This window comes from Heterocephalus glaber, unplaced genomic scaffold (assembly GCF_053883595.1).
Source record: "Heterocephalus glaber isolate CG9 unplaced genomic scaffold, H.glaber_assembly_v1.0 deba00000818, whole genome shotgun sequence".
NCBI classification, from domain to species: domain Eukaryota; kingdom Metazoa; phylum Chordata; class Mammalia; order Rodentia; family Bathyergidae; genus Heterocephalus; species Heterocephalus glaber.
The window spans coordinates 7,256,150-7,276,340 of NW_028258164.1; the positions used below are offsets into that span (position 1 = coordinate 7,256,150).

Here is a 20,191-nt window from a genome sequence, read left to right on the forward strand (position 1 = left end):
GGTTGTTCTTCTACTACCTTTAGGTTTAGTTGACAGTTCTTTCCCTCCCATATGACGTAAAACTAGATTCTTGATTTGAGATGTCTTATTTTTTTATGGATGCATTTACAGGTACAAATTCTCATCCTGGTATTATTTTCATTGAATCACGGTTTTGGTAAATTGTATTTTCTTTTTCTTTTTTTCTTTATATATCCTTTTATTGGTACATTTTAGGTATACAATATAATGGAATTCATCACTGGAAATTTGCACCTTTACATAATCTCTCTTGGTTCTTATATTTTCCCCCTTCCCCCGCCCTCCCTTCAACTCCTCCATCCCTCCCTATTTACAGAGACTTTGTTTCCATTTTTTTCATTTTCTCATATCAATTCCATTCCCTTCTTTCCTTTCCCCTACCCTTCCCACTTCCACTTCCCCTTCCCCCTTGCACCTTTTCTTCCTATTTCACATTATCTATTATACCTTTTAGTCCTTATTTACACTTTTGGTTTCTCACACTAGAGAAATATTAGGTATTTACACAAGTGAGCAAATTGTATTTTCACTTCCATTTGTCGCAAGGTATTTTTCTAATTTCCCTTATATTTCTTTGACCTACTGTACATTTAAATGTGTTATTTGCTTGTGACATTTTCAATTATCTTTTTGTTATTCATTTCTAGCTCTATTAACTATGGATGAAAAAATGCTTTGTATGACTTTAGTCTTTTAAAATTTATTGTTTTGTTTTGTGATCTAACTTAAGGTCTATGTTGAAGAATGGCCCACATGTGGACTTGAGAAAATATGAGTTCTGCTGTAGGTGGGAGGAGTCTTCTACATATGGCTGTGTTGTTCACATCTTCTATTTACATACTGATCTTCTGCTTGTGCTACTCATTATGAAAGTGGGATATTAAAGTATCCAGCTATTATTGTAGAACTATCTATTTCTTCCTTCAATCCTGCCAATGTTCTCCTCACACAATTGGGGCTCTAATGTTTGGTGACTACCTGTATGGGTATTATGTCATCTTGGTGAATTCTCCCTTTCATCAGTATATATTTTGGTCTTTTGTACCAGTTTTTGACTTAAAGTCTATTTTTCTAAATGATAGGTATTTTTGCTTTTTTATTATAATTTATATCAAGTATCTTTTTGTAGTACTTTGAACTTATTTCTGTCTTTAGATGTAATTAAATTTTTGAGGTAGTGTAGAGTTGAATTGTATGTTTTAAATTCATTCTATCTCTGTCTTCTGTTTGGAGAATTTAATCTACTTGCATTTAGGGTTTCCTGATGAGGAAGGATTTACTTCAGTCATTTTGCTCCTAGTTTCTGTACAGCATCTTTGCCCTTTTCCTGCATTATTGTCTGCTTTTGTGCTTAGCTCACTTGTGGCAGTAGCATATATTTTAATTCCCTTCTTACTGCCTTTTATATATACTGTATAGATATTTTTATGGCTATCATAGACACTATATGGCATACAAACTTACCATTCAATCTGTTTCTATTTTATATCTAATATTTTTAGACTACTCACACAGAAGTGATTACTGTTATCACTAAATTTTTTTTATCTGTTCTGGTTTTTCCCCACTTCTCTTTTTCGTTCTGTCTTCTTTTAAATAGTATTTTATATGAGTTGACTTGAGCTCTTCTCCTGATATATCATTTATACTTCTTTATAAGTCTTTTTAATGGTTGCACTAGTGTTTTCAATGTATATTTTTTTGATCAAAATGAAGCCAGAATAGGAATTTTACCTTTGTTTACTGTGACACTATTCACAATAGCTAAGATATGGAAGCAGTCTAGGTGCCCATCAGAATGTATAAAGAAAATATGGTATTATGGCTTGTGTTTAGCTCTTCACCCAAAGCCTCATGCAGTCAGAGATGGGGTTTTTCCAGAGGTGGGTGTGTGATGCTAAAACTGATTCATAGTGCAATGCTAGGCTCAAGGGCACTAGGACTAAGGGTGTGAGTGCTACCCACCCTAAGTAGTCTGGATAAAAGAGGCAGAAAGATGCTGTTAAGGTCTCTTGTTGAGTTTTCTATCTTGTGGATGCCATGAACTGCTTCTCCTCTGCCTTGGAGCCAGTCAGTTGTGGACTGAACCTCTACAAACCGTGAGCTACATACATCTTCTTTCTTTAACTTTGGGTGTTGGATATTTTGTCTCAGCAATGAAAGAAAAGTAACTGAGATAGAATTTGGTACTGAGAGTGGGGTCATTGCTGTGACTATACCTGAACATGTGGTTCAAGAGCATTTGAAACTGACTTGTGGGAAGACTTTGGAAAGGTCTGGAGATGCCTTCTGAAAAAGGAGAGCTGGAACACCTTAGGCTGTACTGCATAGGAGATTTTGGTCAGAGCTCAGAAGACCAGAAAGCCGGTAAAGACCAAGCTCAGGAGGCTTTGCTGGAAACAAGGACTGTATTGGCTGCTGGACTCCAGACATATGTTATGCCTTGCAGAAAGTTCACCTGCACTTTGCTTGTGTTCAGAGACTTTGCCTGAGACTGAGATTAAGGGAGGAGGACTAATCCAGTAGAAGAAATTTCAAGGCAGTCTAATGTTGAGGCAGTGACATGGGGACTGTTGGGGATTTTAGCCAGATTTATATTGAGAATCAAGAGCAAAGAGCTCAGCAGAATTATTTTTGGCTAGAAAGGAAGCTCCAGTAAAGTTGCGGCCTGTGAAGACAGAGCAGAGGAGATTGTGATTGCTGAGAAAGAGAGAACAGAAAAGATGGCCTGAGGGCATCACAGGAAGCAGCAGGACCCTCTGCAGCCTCAAAAATGTAAAAGCGAAAGACTTTGCTTTGAGAAGACAGCCCCAGAGCACCATATTCCAGAATGGTGGCAGCAAAGGGAAGTTGTTCCTTGGGATTGGGTTCATAGACACCAGACCCCTACAGTCAAGAGAGAAGGAAGCCTAGCTACTGCTATAGCTGGCAGCAGACCTTGGTGTTATCCACATGGTGCTGATTTTAAGTGCATGCAGATTGCAAAGGTTGTTGGGTCAGGAAGGCTTCCACCCAGATTTCAGAAGAAGGCCTGGGAGCCCAGGCAGTGTGTGAAGTGTGAGTATGAAGCCAAAGGTGCAATGGAGACCCCAGAAGTTTGGAGGAGCCAGGTACATAGTCTGAGGAAAACTCAACGAGAGAGTGGAGCTGGCCCAAGAGAGAAGCTATGGAAGAAGTACCATAGGGGCAGAGAGCCACAAAAGTCCTTTAGAGTTCACGACTTGCCGAAGATTGTCAGGGATGTGGAAGTGGAACTGTGGAATTATGTTTGCCCTGCTGGATTATAGACTTGCTTTGGTTCCATTCCTTTGTATCTCCCTATTTGTACCTTTTGGAATGGTAATGTTTATCTTGTGCCATTGAATGTTGGAAGTGTTTAACTTTCTTTTCATTTGTACAGGGCCTTGCAGCTAAGAGTCTGCCTTAAATCTCAGAGGAGACTTTGGACCTGAACTCTTCAGCAATGCTTAAACTGTTAGGACTTTGGAAACTCTTACAGACAGACTAAATACCTTTTGCATAAGGGGATGTGCATGAGTCTTTGTGGGGCTAGGGGCAGAATGTTATGGCTTGTGTCTGGAAGTCCCCCAAGAACCTCATGCAGTCATTGGTGGCGCTTTTTCAGAAGTGGTTGGATCTAGAGTGTGTGACATTGGAATTGATTCATGGTGTAATGCTAGACTCAAGGGCACTAGGATGAAGGGTGTGAGTGCTATCCACCCTAAGTAGTTTGGATAAAAGAGGCAGAAAGATGCCGTTAAGGTTTCCTGTTGTGTTTGTTATCTTGTATGTGCCATGAACTGTTTCTCCTCTGCCTTGGACCCAGCTGATTATAGACTGAATTTCTACAAACTGTGAGGTAAATAAACCTCTCCTCTTTTAACTTTGGGAGTTGGGTATTCTGTCTCAACAATGAGAGGAAAGTAACTAAGATATATGGTATATGTGCACAATTGAGTATTAGCCATATAGAATAATTAAATGGTGTCATGTGCAGGAAAATAAACAGAACTAGAGGACACTGACATCTTGTTAAGCAACATAAGCCAGACACAAAGACAAGTATCACAAGTCAAAGGATGACCTGAAAGCATAAGAGGGATTACTAGGGACTGGAAAGGCAGCCAGATGAAAGAAGTGAGTGAGTTCAAGGCCAGCCTGGACTACATAGCTAGACTCTGTCTCAAAACCAAACCAAACCTGCCAGGGATTTAGCTCAGTGGTTCTGCCGCCTGCCTTGCAAGGGCAAGGACCTGAGTTTGATCCCTGGTACCAAAACAAAAAAACCAAACCAAACCAAACCTCAATATAAATGTTCAAATCAGCATGACTTATAACAGCCAAAAAGTGGAAACAACCAAAATTCCCTTTGATATGTGAATGGCTAAACAGAACATGATACATTCATACAGTGGAAGACTACACAGCAAGAAAAGGAATAAACTATTGATACATATAACAATTTGAATAGATCTCATGAATATGCTAAACAAAAAAGCCAATCTCAACACATCAAATCCCATGATTCCATTTACATAACATTCATGAAAAGGCAACATTATATATAGAGAGAACAGACTGGTGATTTGCAAGTAAGGGTAGGTATGACTATAAACAGGTAGCACTAGAGTTATCTTCATTGTGACAGAGTTCTGTACCTTGATTGTGTGGTAGTTAATAGATCCCCCTGTGATAAAAGGGTGGTTATTTACATGCATTGGATCACTCTCTATATAATAGTGTTGATATTGTAGTGATGTAAGACATAACCATTTGGGGAAACTTGGTGAAGTATTTAATTTTTGCTAATTCCCATGGATCTCTAATTATCGCAACATAAAAAATTTTAGGAGAGTGAAATAATCAAAATGGTGGAGTAAAAGTGATCAGGCTTTACCCCCCGACCCAGAAAAACAATTACAACTATTCACTGTAAAATTACCACCCAGAATAACCCAGAACTCAAAACTGAGGCTGTGACAAACCCCTGGGCCAGAGAGAGGAGTGAAAAACCAATAGTGCACAATCATAAAAGCCAATCTAACTGTAAGCCCTTTCCCCCAATCTGAGAAGCAATATATCAGAAAGTCCCTGCAGACTTACTTTCTAAAGTAGAAAAAGTGAGATTGAGGTTGCATCATCAGATTCTGAGTTGGATTTCAAGAAAAATGTTCCTTCCTCAGCCCTCAGGGAACATCATATCCATTTCATCTATTACTAGTTGTCTCAAATGGATATGGACTCAATTCTTTAATTAAAAGACAGAGAGGCTGAATGGATAAAAAAGCAAGACCCAACTGCATCATGCCTGCAAGAAACTTCAACTATAAGGACAGATAGCTAAGGAAAGGAAAAATAGTCCATATAAATGGAAATTAGGGGAGGGGGAAAAAAAAGAAAGCAAATGTAGCTATACTTTCATTGGACAAAATTAACTTTTGCTAAGAAATTGTAAAGGGAGACAGAGAAAGTCATTATATAATGATGGTGTTAATACCACAAGAGGATATAACAAATAATAAATATTTGTGTGTATAATCAGAGTACCTAAATATATACAGCCCAGTCTAATAGACCTAAAAGGAGAGTGAGTTGCAACACAGATATAGCAGGGGACTTCAACACTCTACTTCTGGCTACAAACAGATCATCCAGAGGGAAAACCAACAAAGAAATTTCTGAGTTAAACTATACTCTGGATCAAATGGATCTAATAGACATGTACAGAACATTCCACCCAATAGCCACAGAATACACATTCTTTTCAACAACACATAGAACATTCTCTAGGACCGACCACGTGGTTTCTAAAGTGGAAAAGGTGAGATCAAGGTCACAAAACAAGTCTCAACAAATTTTTTAAAAAACAGTATCAGCACAAGTAACTTTTCTGATCATAATGGATAAAACTAGAAATCAGTAACATTTGCAAACTCTATAAATACATAGAAATTTAAAAAATGACCGAGCAACAATGAAACTAAAAAGATTAGGAAATATCTCAAGAGAAATGAAACAGAAGCACAACATACAAAAACCACAGAATAAAATAGTACTGAAGGAATTTTATAACATAAATCTCTCTCACAAAAAAGTAGAAATATCTTGAATCAAAAAAACCTAACATTGCATCTCAAGGAATTACAAAAAAACAAGAACTAAACACAAAATCAGTAGAGTAAGAAATAATAAAGATCAATACAGAAATAAATCAAATAGGGCCAGGGATTTAGCTCAGTGGAGCCATGCCTGCCTCACAAGTGCAAGGTCTTGAGTTCAATCTGGTACTGGAAAAAAATTAATTAATTAATTAATTAAAATAAAAAACCAAAAAGATCAATAAAAGAAAGAATTGGCTTTTAAAAAAGATACACGAAAAATAGACAAATTATTAGCTAAACTAAAAAGAAAGGAGACAAGTCTTGCAGGAAACCAGCGTGAAACTGCCCTGAGCAGGCTTTAGATATTATTGATATGACTTATGAAGTCAGCTATTGATTAAGATCATGAGTCACCACAAGGCCTAAGTGTAAATTGCTAATTGACCTTTTGGCTGGGTTCAGAAAGAGACTTCCCTATGCCAGTGGTCACAATTGAGGTCACAAATGAGGTTGTGATGTCTCTTCAGCAAGGAAACACTGCAGCTGAGGAATTATGACCGTCTGCAACCATTCTTTAAGATAAAATGTTAGCAAGATAATGCAGGTGGCTTATTAGCTATAACCTGCAAGATAACACAGGTGCCTTGTTAACTGTGACTTGTCCTTCACATAAAAACCCCTAGGAGTAAATTTAATCAAAAAGGTGAAAGAGCTCTATAATGAAAGCTATAAAACACTGGTCAAAGAAATCAAAGAGAACACAAACAAATGTAAAGACATCTCATGTTCATGGATTAGAATTAATATTATTAAAACATTCATACTAACAAAAGTAATCTACAGATTCAATGCAGACTCTATCACAGTTACCAATGACATTCTCCACTGAAACTGAAAAAAACAATCTTAAAATTCATATGGAACCACAAATATCCTGAATAGCCAAAGCAATCTTGGGCAAAGATGACAAGACTGGAAGAATCATGATATTTGACCTCAAAATATATTACCAAGCTGTAGTGATCAAAACAACATGGTCCTGGAATAAAAGCAGATCAAGGGAACAGAATAGAGAGCCGAGGAATAAACCCACATCTCCATAGCCAACTGATTTTCAACAAAGGTGACAAGGTAGACAATGGAGTAATGACAAGCCTCTTCAGTAAATGATGAGAAAAAAACTGGATATTCACATGTAGAAGAATAAAAGTAGGACTCATTCTCTCAAAATATCACAAAATCAATTCAAAATGGACTAAAGTCTTAAATATAAGACTTGAAGCTATAAAATTACTAAAAGAAAACAAGGGAAGAGCTTCAAGACATTTAACTGGGAGATAATTTTTATATAAGACCCCCAAAACAAAAGCAACAACAGAAATCCAGGAATGGTGGCAAATACCTGTAACCCCAGCACTCTGGGTAGTTGAGGCAGAAGGATCCCCAGTTCAAGCCTAGCCTGTGCAACTAATGATTTCACAAGACCCTATCTAAAAATAAAAATTAATAAAAGGCCTAGGGATATAGGGTACTGCAATCCCCAGTACTGGAAAAGAAAAGAAAAGAAAAGAAAAAAAAAGGACAAGGAAAAGCTTAGACATGGAATTTATATCAAGCTATAAAACTTCTGTACAGTATACAATCAATAGAAAGAAACCTACAGAATGGTAGAAAATATTCTCAAACTATCCATGTGATAGACATATTACATCCAAAATACATAGGGAACTCAGATAACTTCAGAACAAGGAGACAACTCAATTAAAAAGGAAGGAAGACCTGACGAGAAATCTCTGAAAAGAAGACATACAAGACTACACACCATGACCAAGTAGGCTTCATTTCAGGGACGCAAGGATGATTTAATGCATACAAATCAGTAAGTGTCATTCATCACATAAAGAGAAGCAAGGACAAAACTCACATGATCATCTCAATAGATGCAGGAAAAGCCTTTGACAAAATCCAACATCCATTCATGATAAAGATCTCTGAAGAAAATAGGTGTAGAAGGATCTTATCTTAACATAATAAAAGCCATTTAGGACCAACCTACTGCCAACATCATATTAAATAGAGAAAAACTGAAAGCCTTCTCTATTAAAATTAGGAATAAGACAAGGATGTCCAGTATCACCACTCCTGTTCAACACAATCCTTAAAACATTAGCGACAGCAATCAGCCAAGAGAAAGAAATACAAGGGATACATATAGGTAAGGGCGAAATCAAAGCAACTGTTTGCAAATGACATGATCCATTACTTACAAAGACCCAAAAAACTCCACCAAAAGACTCCTAGAGTTGATAACCAAATCCAGCAGTATAGCAGGTGTTATGGCTTGTGTTTAGATGTCCCTCCAAAGCCAAATGCTTTTTCAGAGGTGGCTGACTCTAGAGTGTGTGCTTGATTCATGGTAGGGCTAGGCCCAAGGGCACTAGGATTCAGGGTATGAGTGCTACCCAACCTAAGTAGTCTGAATAAAATAAAAGGGGCAGAAAAACCTGTTAAGATCTCTTGTTGCTCTTGCTGTCTTCTGCTGCCATGAACTGTCGCCCCTCTGCCACCCTGCCTCACAGCCAGCCAATTATGGACTGAAACCTCTCCAAACTGTAAGCCAAATAAACTTTCCCCCTTTAACTTTGGGTGTCAAGTATTTTTGTCTCAGCAATGAGAGAAAAATAACACAGCAGGATACAAATAAACACACAAAGATCAATAGTATTCCTATACACTAATAATGAACTCACTGAAAAAAGAAATTAGGAAAATAATACCATTCACAATATCATCAAAAAAATTTAAATACTTAGGTATTAACCTAAGGATGTGAAAGATCTCTACAATTAAAATTACATTAGACTGAAAAAGGAAATCAAGGATGACATCAGAAAATGGAAAAGTATGCTCTGTACCTGGTTAGGCAGAACCAACTTAATCAAAATAGCTATACTTCCAAAACTGATATACAGATTTAATGCAATCCCAGTCACGATACCAACATCATTTCTGAGAGCTAGTGAAAACAATCCTAAAATTTATATGGAATCAGAAGAGACCCAGAACAGCAAAAGCAATTCTGGGTAACAAAAGCAACACAGGTGACATCATAATCCCAGACTTGAAGTTATACTATAAAGCTACAAGAAATAAACTGCATGGCACTGGCACAAAACAGGCATGTGGTTCAATGGAACAGAACAAAAGGAGCAGAAACAAGCCCAGGCACATGTGGTATTTAATTTTTGACAAAGGGGACAAAAATATATGCTGGAGGAAAGATACTCACTTTAATAAATGGTGTTGGGAAAATTGGATGTCCATATGCGGAAGATTGAGTCTAGACCCATATACATACCTCACCATGCACTAAACAAAAATAAAAATGGGCCAAAGATTTAAATGTTAAAACAAAAACTCCTAATCTACTGGAAGATAAAATAGGTACAACATGTGTAGGCAAAGAGTTTCTAAACAGAAACTCAATGGCACAAGAAATCAAGAAATAATACCGAGAATCAACAAATGGGATCATATTAAAATTAAAAAGCTTCTGCACAGCAAAGGAAACAATCAACACAGTGAAGACACAACCTACAGAGTGGGAAAAAAATTTTTCCAGCTATTTCTTGGACAAAGAACTAACATCAAGAATATACAAAGAACTAAAAAAGGTCAGGCGGAAGACACCAAGTCGCCCCGCTGCAGACAGGCAGCCACCTGGTTCCACACTACAAAGATGCAGAGGACACCAGACCACCAAACCAAGGTACTGAGTCCCGCTGTTCCAGGCCCAAGGGTAGGGGCTTCTGAGCTGTCGTCCCACTGCTCCTGGTACAGAGGAAGGGGCTTCCCGATCACCATCCCTCCTGCTGCTCCCAGACCAGAGGAAAGGGCTTTTGGGTCACCTTCTGTCCTGCTGCTCCTGGCCCAGAGGAAGGGGCTTCCAGGTCACCATCCCTCCTGCTGCTCCCAGCCCACAGGAAAGGGCTTTTGGGTCAACATCCCTACCGCTGCTCCCAGCCCCTGTCCCACCTCACCCAGCTCAGAGGAGGGAATCCGTGCAGGCGCTAACAGACCCCTGCCCCAGTCGAAATGAGAAAACAAGTAAATAAGTCTCAAAACCAGATTTCCAGATCACCTACAGCAACCCCAAAGGGAAATGGGATGGAACACTCTGATACTCAACCACCTGGACCCACTGAACTGGCAACAAAAGGGGATCTGGAAAAAATGAAATCAGAAATGATTTCTCAGATAACAGGAGAAATTGTGCCCCTAGTAAAAGACATGATTAATAAATCTAGAGAGGAGCTCAGGAACATGACAGAATCCCAACATAAGAAACAAATGGAATCCATAAAACAGATGCAAATAGATTTCTAGGACATGAAAAACGCCACTGAAAGTCTACACAGCAGAATGAGCCAATGTGAGGACAGAATTTCAGATATAGAAGACAAGACTGCAATTAGTGACCAGGAAAAGAAAAACTGTTTCAAAATTATAAGGGAATATGAGAAATGAATCCAGCAGCTGGTAGATGATGCAAAGAAGAATAACATAAGACTGATTGGGCTCAATGAAGAAACAGGAGAGAGTGGAAATGACATAAAAAAATCACTTCACAGAAATAATGGCAGAAAACTTCCCAAGCAGGGGAAAAGAGCTTGACATACAGATAAGTGAGGCATATAGGACTCCAAATAGCCTTGATCAAAAAAAATCTACACATAGGCATATAATTGTTAAGATTCCAGAAACACAGCAGAAGAACAAAGTTCTACAAGCAGTCAGAGAAAAGAAACAAATCACATACAAAGGAAAGCCCATCAGAATCACAGCAAACTTCTCAAAACAAACCATCAAGGCAAGAAGAGCTTGGAGTGACATATTCCAAGCCCTAAAAGAAAACAGCCTCCAACCCAGATTGATGTACCCTGCAAAACTATCTTTCAAAATTCATGGAGAAATAAGATACTTTCATGCCAAAGAGCACCTTAGGAACTTCGTGAATACCAAACCAGCGCTCCAAAGAATTTTACACAATATCCTAGGAACAGACATTGAGGATCACAACCCCAGGAAGCAAAGCAGAATGAACCCATCTGGCATGACAAGAAATTAAATGTAAAGGGGGAGAACTCAACAAAAAGAAAAAGTCATGGCAATGACAAGTCAATATGTTTCAGTTATAACCATCAATGTTAATGGTCTCAATTCACCAATCAAAAGAAATAGACTGGCAGAATGGGGCAAGAAGCAAAATCCAACAATATGCTGCATACAAGAAACACACTTCATTCAAAAGGAAACTCATAGACTGAAAGTTAAAGGGTGGAAAACAATACTGCATGCAACAGGAACCCAAAAAAAAGCAGGAGTAGCTATCCTCTTGGCAGATCAAGTAGATTTCAAACCAACACTGATTAAGAGAGACAAAGAAGGACACTACATCCTTGTAAAGGGAAGAATCCAAGAGGAAGAGATGACAATCATAAATATCTATGCACCAAACACTAGTGCACCCAACTATATAAAACAAATACTAACGGACATGAAAAGTCATATATGCACTAATACAATTGTAGTGGGGGACCTCAACACCCCACTGTCACAAACAGATCAACTAGACTAAAAATAAGTAATGAAATACTAGAACTCAATCAAACTCTTGAACAAATGAACTTAACCAATGTTTACAGAGTCCTCCACCCCACAAAATCAGAATACACATTCTTCTCAGCTGCACATGGGTCATTCTCCAAAATAGACCACATACTCACACATAGAACATGTTTAAGTAAGTGCAAAGGAATTGAAGTTATCCCCTGTATATTATCAGACCATAGTGTGATGAAATTGGAGATCCATAGCAAAAGAAACTCAAAAAATATCATAAACACATGGAAATTGAACAACACACTTCTGAATAACCAATGGGTCACAGAGGAAATTAGAGAAGAAATCAGACAGTTCCTAAAATTAAATGATAATGACAATACAACATATCGAAATTTACGGGACACAATGAAAGCAGTCTTATGAGGGAAATTCATAGCAGTGAATATGCATATCAGGAAAACAGAACAAGCCCAATTAAACAACCTGATGCTGAACCTCAAGCTTCTAGAAAAAGAAGAGCAGGACAACCCCAAAGCTCATACAAGGGAGGAAATTATAAAGATCAGAGCAGAAATCAATGCAATGGAGACAAAAAGAACGATACAAAAAAATCAATGAAGCCAAGAGTTGGTTCTTTGAAAGAATCAACAAAATTGACAAACCTTTAGCCAACCTTGTCAGAAAAAGGAAAGAAAAGGCCCAAATCCATGCAATTAGGAATGAAAAGGGTGAAACTACAACAGACCCAGCAGAAATCCAGATGATCATCAATACCTACTTCCAGAACCTATACGCCAATAAGATGGAAAACACAGAAGAAATGGACAGATTCCTAGATACATATGAATTACCAAAGTTGAATGAAGAAGACCTAAAAATTCTGAACAACCTAATATCAACCAATGAAATTGAAAATGTAAATAAAAACTTACCAACTAAGAAAAGTCCAGGCCTTGATGGCTTCACTGCTGAATTCTACAAGACATTTAGAGAGGAACTGCTGCCACTACTGTTTAAACTCTTCAATGAAATTGAAAGGGAAGCAATACTCCCAAATTCATTCCTGGAAGCAAGCATCACCTTGATCCCCAAAGCAGAGAAAGACCCAACTGAAAAAGAGAACTATAGCCCAATCTCACTAATGAACATAGATGCAAAAATCCTTAATAAGATACTGGCAAACAGAATGCAGAAGATCATCATGAAGATCATACACCCTGATCAAGTGGGATTCATCCCAGGGATGCAGGGATGGTTCAATATACAAAAATCAATCAATGTAATGCACTATATCAATAGAGCCAAGAACAAAAACCATACGATTATCTCCATAGATGCAGAAAAAGCATTTGACAAAATCCAACATGAATTTATGATGAAAACCCTACAAAAAATTAGAATAGATGGTCTCTACCTCAAACTGATAGAAGCCATCTAAGAAAAACCAACAGCCAATATCATATTAAATGGTCAAAAACTGAAATCCTTCACACTAAAATCAGGAACAAGACAAGGATGTCCACTATCACCACTCTTGTTCAATATAGTTCTGGAAACATTAGCCACAACAATTAGACAAGAGAAAGAAATAAAAGGAATAAAGATAGGGAATGAATAAGTCAAATTGTCATTATTTGCAGATGACATGATACTCTATATAGAAGACCCCAAGAACTCCACCAAAAGTCTTCCAGACTTAATAGCCAAATTCGGTCAAGTAGCTGGTTAAAAGTTCAACACACAAAAATCAATAGCTTTCCTCTACACCAATGACAGACTCACTGAGAGAGAAATAGGGCAAATAATTCCTTTCACAATAGCAACCAAAAAACCGAAATACCTAGGAATCAACCTAACAAAAGAAATCAAAGACCTCTTCTCTGAAAACTATAGCACTCTGAAAAGAGAGATTGAAGATGATATCAGAAAATGAACAGACATTCCCTGCTCCTGGGTAGGAAGGATTAATATAGTGAAAATGGCCATACTTCCAAAACTGCTATATTGATTTAATGCAATTCCAATTGAGATCCTAGCAGCATACTTCATAGACCTTGAGAAAACAATCCAAAAATTCATTTGAAACAAGAAGAGACCCAGAATAGCAAAAGCAATTCTAGGTAACAGAGACATGGCAGGGGGTATCACAATCCCCAACCTGCAACTATACTACAAAGCTACTGTGATAAAAATAGCATGGTACTGGCAAAGAAACAGACTTGAGGACCAGTGGAACAGATTATAAGATTCAGAAACAACACCAGACACACTCAGCCATCTCATCTTCGACAAAGGAGCCAAACACCTTCCCTGGAGGAAAGATAGCCTCTTTACTAAATGGTGCTGGAAAAATTGGGCTTCAACTTGCCAAAGATTAAAACTAGACCTATATCTCTCACCATGCACTAAACTAAAATCAAAATGGATTAAAGATCTAAATATTGAAATAGAAACTCTGAACCAGTTGGAACAGAGGTTAGGTAGAACCCTTGAAGACATCGGTGTAGGAAAAGATTTTATGAACAAAACCTCAGTTGCCCATGAACTAGCACAAACAATCAACAAGTGGGATCTCTTCTTATTAAAAAGCTTCTGCACAGCAAGAGAAACCACCAGCAGTGTGAAGAGACAACCCACAATGTGGGAAGAAATCTTCACCTGCTCTTCCTCAGACAAAGCTCTACTACCTCGAATCTATAAAGAACTTAAAAAGATCAGGCCTCCCAAATTTAAAGACCCAATCCAAAAATGGGCATCTGAAATGAACAGACATTTCTCAGACAAAGAAGTAGAAATAACAAAGAAATACATGAAAAAATGTTCAACATCACTGGTCATTCAAGAGATGGAAATGAAAACAATGCTGAGATTCTACTTCACTCCAGAAAGAATGGCTGCTATCATGAAATCAACCAATAACAAATGCTGGCGGGGCTGTGGGGAAAGAGGAACCCTGCTCCACTGCTGGTGGGAGTATAGACTGGTGCAACCACTGTGGAAATCAGTATGGAGATACCTCAAAGAACTAGGACTGGTACCAAAATATACAAACCGACAGTTCTCACAATTACAAATGACCAATACATGAGAAAATGCTCATCATTGCTGGCCATTAGAGAAATGGAAATTAAAACTACAATGAGATAGCACTCTACTTCCTGAAATAATGGCTAACAACAAAAAATCTAATAATTATCAATGCTGGTGAAGATGTAGGGAAAAAGGAACTCTACTACATTCTTGGTCAGAATGTAACTAGTACAACCACTACGGAAATCAGTGTGGAGATGCCTCAAAAAGCTAAAAATAGGGCCAGGGATTTAGCTCAGTGGTTCCATAGCCTGCCTCGCAAGCACGAGGTCCAAAGTTTGATCCCCAGTACAAAAAATTTAAAAGCTAAAAATAGAAATTCCACTTGACTCAGCTAGCCCCCTCCTAGGTATCTTCGCAAAAAATCATTATATTACAGGGATAATTGCATACCCATGTTTACAGAAGCACAATTTATAATAGCTATATCATGGAATGAGCATATATGTCCATCAGCAGAAGAATGGATGCAGAAAATGTGGTATTTATACACAATGGAGTACTATGCTGCCATAAAGATAAAACTTGAGGCATTCGTTGTTTAAATGGAGAACATAATGTTAAGTGAAATAAGTCAGACACAAAAGCTCAAATACTGCATGTTTTCTCTTACATGAGAAACACAAAGTACAAAATAGAAGAGAGGTAGATAGGAAATATGGAGAAGTTCAAATATCCAAATTATAAATTCTATTGTTTAAAAAATATTTCAATATGTATGCTGTTTTTTCATTTATACAACTAGTTTATCTTAGAAAGATTTATTGTTTCTCTTTTTGTAAGAGTCTTTTCTGTTTATGTCATGCACTGACTATTTTGAAGATAATACATAGTGTAAAAACTACTGTTATTCTTTTATTAGATTATGAAATTTTATTTTTTAAAAATTGGATTCCTTTTTTCAAAAAAAAAAAGACCAGCTAGTATGTGAAGAAATGCTCAACATCTCCAGTCATCATGGAAATGCAAATTAAAACTACGATACAATGTTACACTTCTTAGGATAGCTACTATTGTCTAGATAAAAGATAATGTATTGGTGAGAATATGTAGAAAAGGGAGCCCTTGTCCACTCTTGGAAGGAATGTCAATTAGTACAGCCATTGTGGAAAACAGTATGGACGTCCCCCCAAACATAAAAAATAAAACTACCATGTAACACAGCAATTCCATTACTTTGTATATAAGCAAAGAAAATGAAATCAGTATGGTGAAGACATATACGCACTCCCATGTTTACTGTAGCACTCTTCACAACAGCCAATTTATGGAATCAAACTAAGTGTGCATTGACAGATGAATGGATGAAGAAAATGTGGTTTATAGACCCAATGGGATGATTTTAAGCCATTTTAAGCCAGAAGGATGAAACTGTACCATCCACAACACCGTGAATAGACCTGGAGGACATTTTGCTAAGTGAAATAGGCCATGAGTAGAAAGAAAAATATCATATACACTCACATATATATGGAATCTAAAAAAAGTAAATCTGATAGAATTTGAGAGAATAATGGGTTGCAGAGGCTGGAAAAGGGGCAGTGGGGGATTAGGAGACAGGTACAAATATTCAGTTAGAAAAGAGGACTAAGTTCTGGAGTTCTATTGTACAATAGAGTGATTACAACCAATAATAACATATTTCAGGCAGGCATGATGGTGCACACCTGTGACCCCAGCACTTAGGGAGGTTGAGACATGAAGGCTGCAAGTCTGAGCCCAATCTGGGGACCTGTCTCAAATAAAAAAATATAAAGTGCTGGAAATATAGCACAGGGCTCCCTGGAGTCAATACCCAGTAATGTAAAACAAACAAACAAAAACTATTGTATACATCAAAATGGCTAGGACAGGATTATCAGTATTTCTCCAAAACATCTGAGGTAAAAGATATGCTAATTACACTGATTTGATCATTACACAATGTATACTATATACATACGGAAACATCACATTGTGCCCCCAAATCTTGAAAAATTATGACCTATCAATTAAAACAAAAGGTTTTTTAAAAGTATATATAATATTGCCAGGCATGGTGGCATATGTCTGCAATCCCAAAACTCACTAGACTGAGGCAGGAGGATTGCCCCAAGTTTAAGGCTAGCCTGGGATACATAACAAGTTTAAGGTCAGGCTAGAGTACATAGTGAGGCCCTGTTCAAAAAAATGTATATTAAAAAAATAAAAATTGAAATAAAAATTTTCTTCTTAAAAAAGCAAGATGGAGATGGAGAGAAAAAGGATGCAAAACATGCTTAATAAAGCTATGAATTTCAACTCAACAATACAAAACCCAAAGGTCTATAAAGAAAGCATGATCTGAAGATCTGGTCAGATCCTTTATTCAAGTTTTATTTTGTTTTCTTTTTCTGTACTGGACACTGAACCCAGAGATTTCACACTGAGCTATACCCTTGTCCTTTTTATTTTTTTAATTTTTTGTTTGAGACAGGGTCTTACTAACTCTCTGAATTGCCACGCTGGGCTTAAACTAAGAAGTAAGTACCTGGCCATTAGAGATTCATGAATGACTAAAAAGTACATTAAAACAGGTTCACCACTGTTAGTAGATAAATGCAAGTTACAATCGACTAAAATACAACCAGACAACAGCCAGAATGTTTAAAAATAACAACTTACTGAATGCTGGTGACCAAAGAGCAGTAAGAACTGACACTGTTTATGAGCACTAAAAGCAGCACAACCAGTTTGAAAACATTCAACAATCTGTTAAAATGTTACATATAACGTCACCATAATACCAGGCAAATCCACTCCCAAGAATTTACACAAAAAACGAAAACACATGTGGACACAAAGATCTGTACTTGAATGTTCACAGTAGCTTTAATGCTAATAGGTCTCGTTAATATATCTACCAAGTGATAAGGATAACAAATTGTGGTTACATGCACCAAAGGAGTACTCAACATAAAAAAGAATAAACTGCTATTTTGTACAAACATGTAAATGCATCGCAAAAATATGCTAAATGAAAGAAGCCAGACAAGAGAATATAGTTTGGGTTCTGTTTAAATGAAATGAGAGGAAAGGAAAAATTATTAGAACAGAAGCAGATTAGTGGGCGGCAAGAGACAAGGGGGTAGTGACCAAGGGAGAGGACTCACTGGAAGGGCTACAAAAACATCTTTAGGGAGTGACAGAAATATTCCAAATCTTGATGTTGATGGCTGTAATCAAGGGTGAACAATTTCTAAAACTCACTGACTTGTACACTGAAAGGTGTTAATTTTTATTTCTGTTAAACACACCTCAACAAAACTGACTAATAATAAAACAAGAAAAAAGAAGTAACAGGATTGTACTGTGGAGGGAGTCACGGGGTCAGGTCTGCTCACCCACGGAGACGAGGTGGCTGTAGGTCTCCAGCATCACATCTCTGTACAGGGTTCTCTGAGCAGGGACCATGAGCTGCCACTCCTCCCAGGTGAGCTCCACAGTCACATCCTCCAGTGACACTGACGCCTGTAACACACATTTCTCATCATTCCAATAGTTCAGAATGAGGGACTGAAAAATATTTTTGGAAACTAACTCTCATTATGTTCACTCCTGGGAGATTATCATAGAGTGCTATAAAAGATTCCCCTCATAATCCTAAATCTGTCTTCTTTGGAGATACAAAACCAGGACAAATGTAATTTTCATGCTCTGACTTACTTATTTTTACATTATATATACACATGTGTTATCATTTAACATACGGAGAAACCTTAACACATTTCCACCCCCTTGAACCACCAGTGGTGCATGCAAGATTGTCCCATCGGGTGGCCTATACCACTGGTGGTAGAAGTGGTACAGTCACGCATGGGACAGTATGGATGTACCACTGCTGGTTCAAATTGCTGGGCAGTGAGACATATGGATTACGACCCCGCTGTGAAACTGTTAATGCCTTCTTTTCTTATGCAGAATTATTACAAATAGGATTCTGATATACATTTCCCATACATCAATGAGTTCTGCTGAAAAGTCTGTAAAATATACACTGCAACTTGGGTTAATGAAAGCCTGAGGGTATTACATACACCAGATTTGCCTCCAGGAGGAGTGCTCTAGAATGGACAGTTTGTTCAATGTGGCAACTCACCACTGTAAAACAGACAATTGTTTTTGTTCAAAGACTATCCTCTGTATTTTACCTTTTTTTTTTTGGGTGCCAGAGATCAAACTCGGGACCTTGTGCTTGCGAGGCAGGTGGCTGAACCACTGAGCTAAATCCCCGACCCCCTGCATTTTTACCATGTTTAACAGCAGTGTCTGTTTTCTATCCATTAGATGCCAGTAATGTGCCAGTTGTGACAACACAAATCTATCTCCAAAGGCTCTCAGGTGTCTCCTAGGGAGCAAAACTTCCCCATCAGGAGCCACTGTTCTGTGTGAATACTGGATGTCAGTAGCAAAACCAAAACCCTAATGTACATTAAGGTGCAATGACAGCGAAGAACGGAAAGCTTATTCTTACTGGAAACAAACTTTGGTCATCGCTTTCTGGTGCAGTTAAACACGGGGAAGCTGTGTGAGAAGCCCGGGTAGTTACTGGCACCACACATAGAGATGGGAAAAATAAGTGAGGGGAAGGGGTTTGGCACAGGGTCACAGCAAGTATTCTTTGTTGGCACTCAAAACATTTGTGGGATATAAAGATGCACTCATCTGCCCCACATTTGGTTTCATTATTTTTGGAGAGAAAAAAGAGGTTTAAAGTGCAAATACAGATCTAAAAAATAGCAGTCATTAAGATGGCCACTGAAGTCACCAGAGAAAGAAGAGCTGGCTACCACAGGACACAGAAACTGAGGAAAGAAAGGAACAAGTGCAGAATTTAAAGGAGCAGCAATACTTAAGAGGTGGGCAGAAAAGAACAGGACGTGACAGAAAGAGAAATCAGACACACTACTGGAAATTAAGGGAAACCAGAAATGCAAGAACAGATTCTTCTATTTAAAGATAACAAACTGACCACATACATTTCTATGCCCTTGCTCCTAAAACATACTTAGTTCAAATATAATGCCCACTGTAAATGTGTAACAACAGAGGAACAGAGGCAAGCTTCTCAGAAAAAAAAGGTGGAGACTATGGAGAGAGTCTGTGTAGGCCTGTATTAGCTAACAAAAACAGGGCAATGCTGCCTATGATCTAACATAAATACAGGAGTGGGCTGAGGGACAGGGCACTGATGAGCCACCAGGAAGTGATGGTAGACCAAGCCTCAAATTAAACATGATGTAGAATCACAGTGTGCTGGGGTTAGAGTGCACAACTGAAGACCTGAGGAAGGTCCCTCACTGCAGGAATGACACCTGCAGGGAATCTTCATGAGA

At 38.0% G+C, this 20,191-nt stretch overlaps 1 protein-coding gene across 3 annotated transcripts in view; it reads right to left on the reverse strand.

The window, feature by feature from the left end:
- The window catches only part of LOC101716119 (uncharacterized), a 41,227-nt gene that overhangs the window by 14,946 nt on the left and 6,090 nt on the right, over nucleotides 1–20,191 (reverse strand). For 2 of the 3 annotated variants that reach the window (XM_087207589.1, XM_087207590.1), the window contains exon 4: nucleotides 18,200–18,326. The exons of the other annotated variant lie outside the window; for it this stretch is intronic. In XM_087207589.1, the coding sequence (XP_087063715.1) occupies nucleotides 18,200–18,326 (127 nt within the window). The remainder of the gene's footprint in view (nucleotides 1–18,199; nucleotides 18,327–20,191) is intronic. 3 annotated transcript variants of the gene reach the window in all.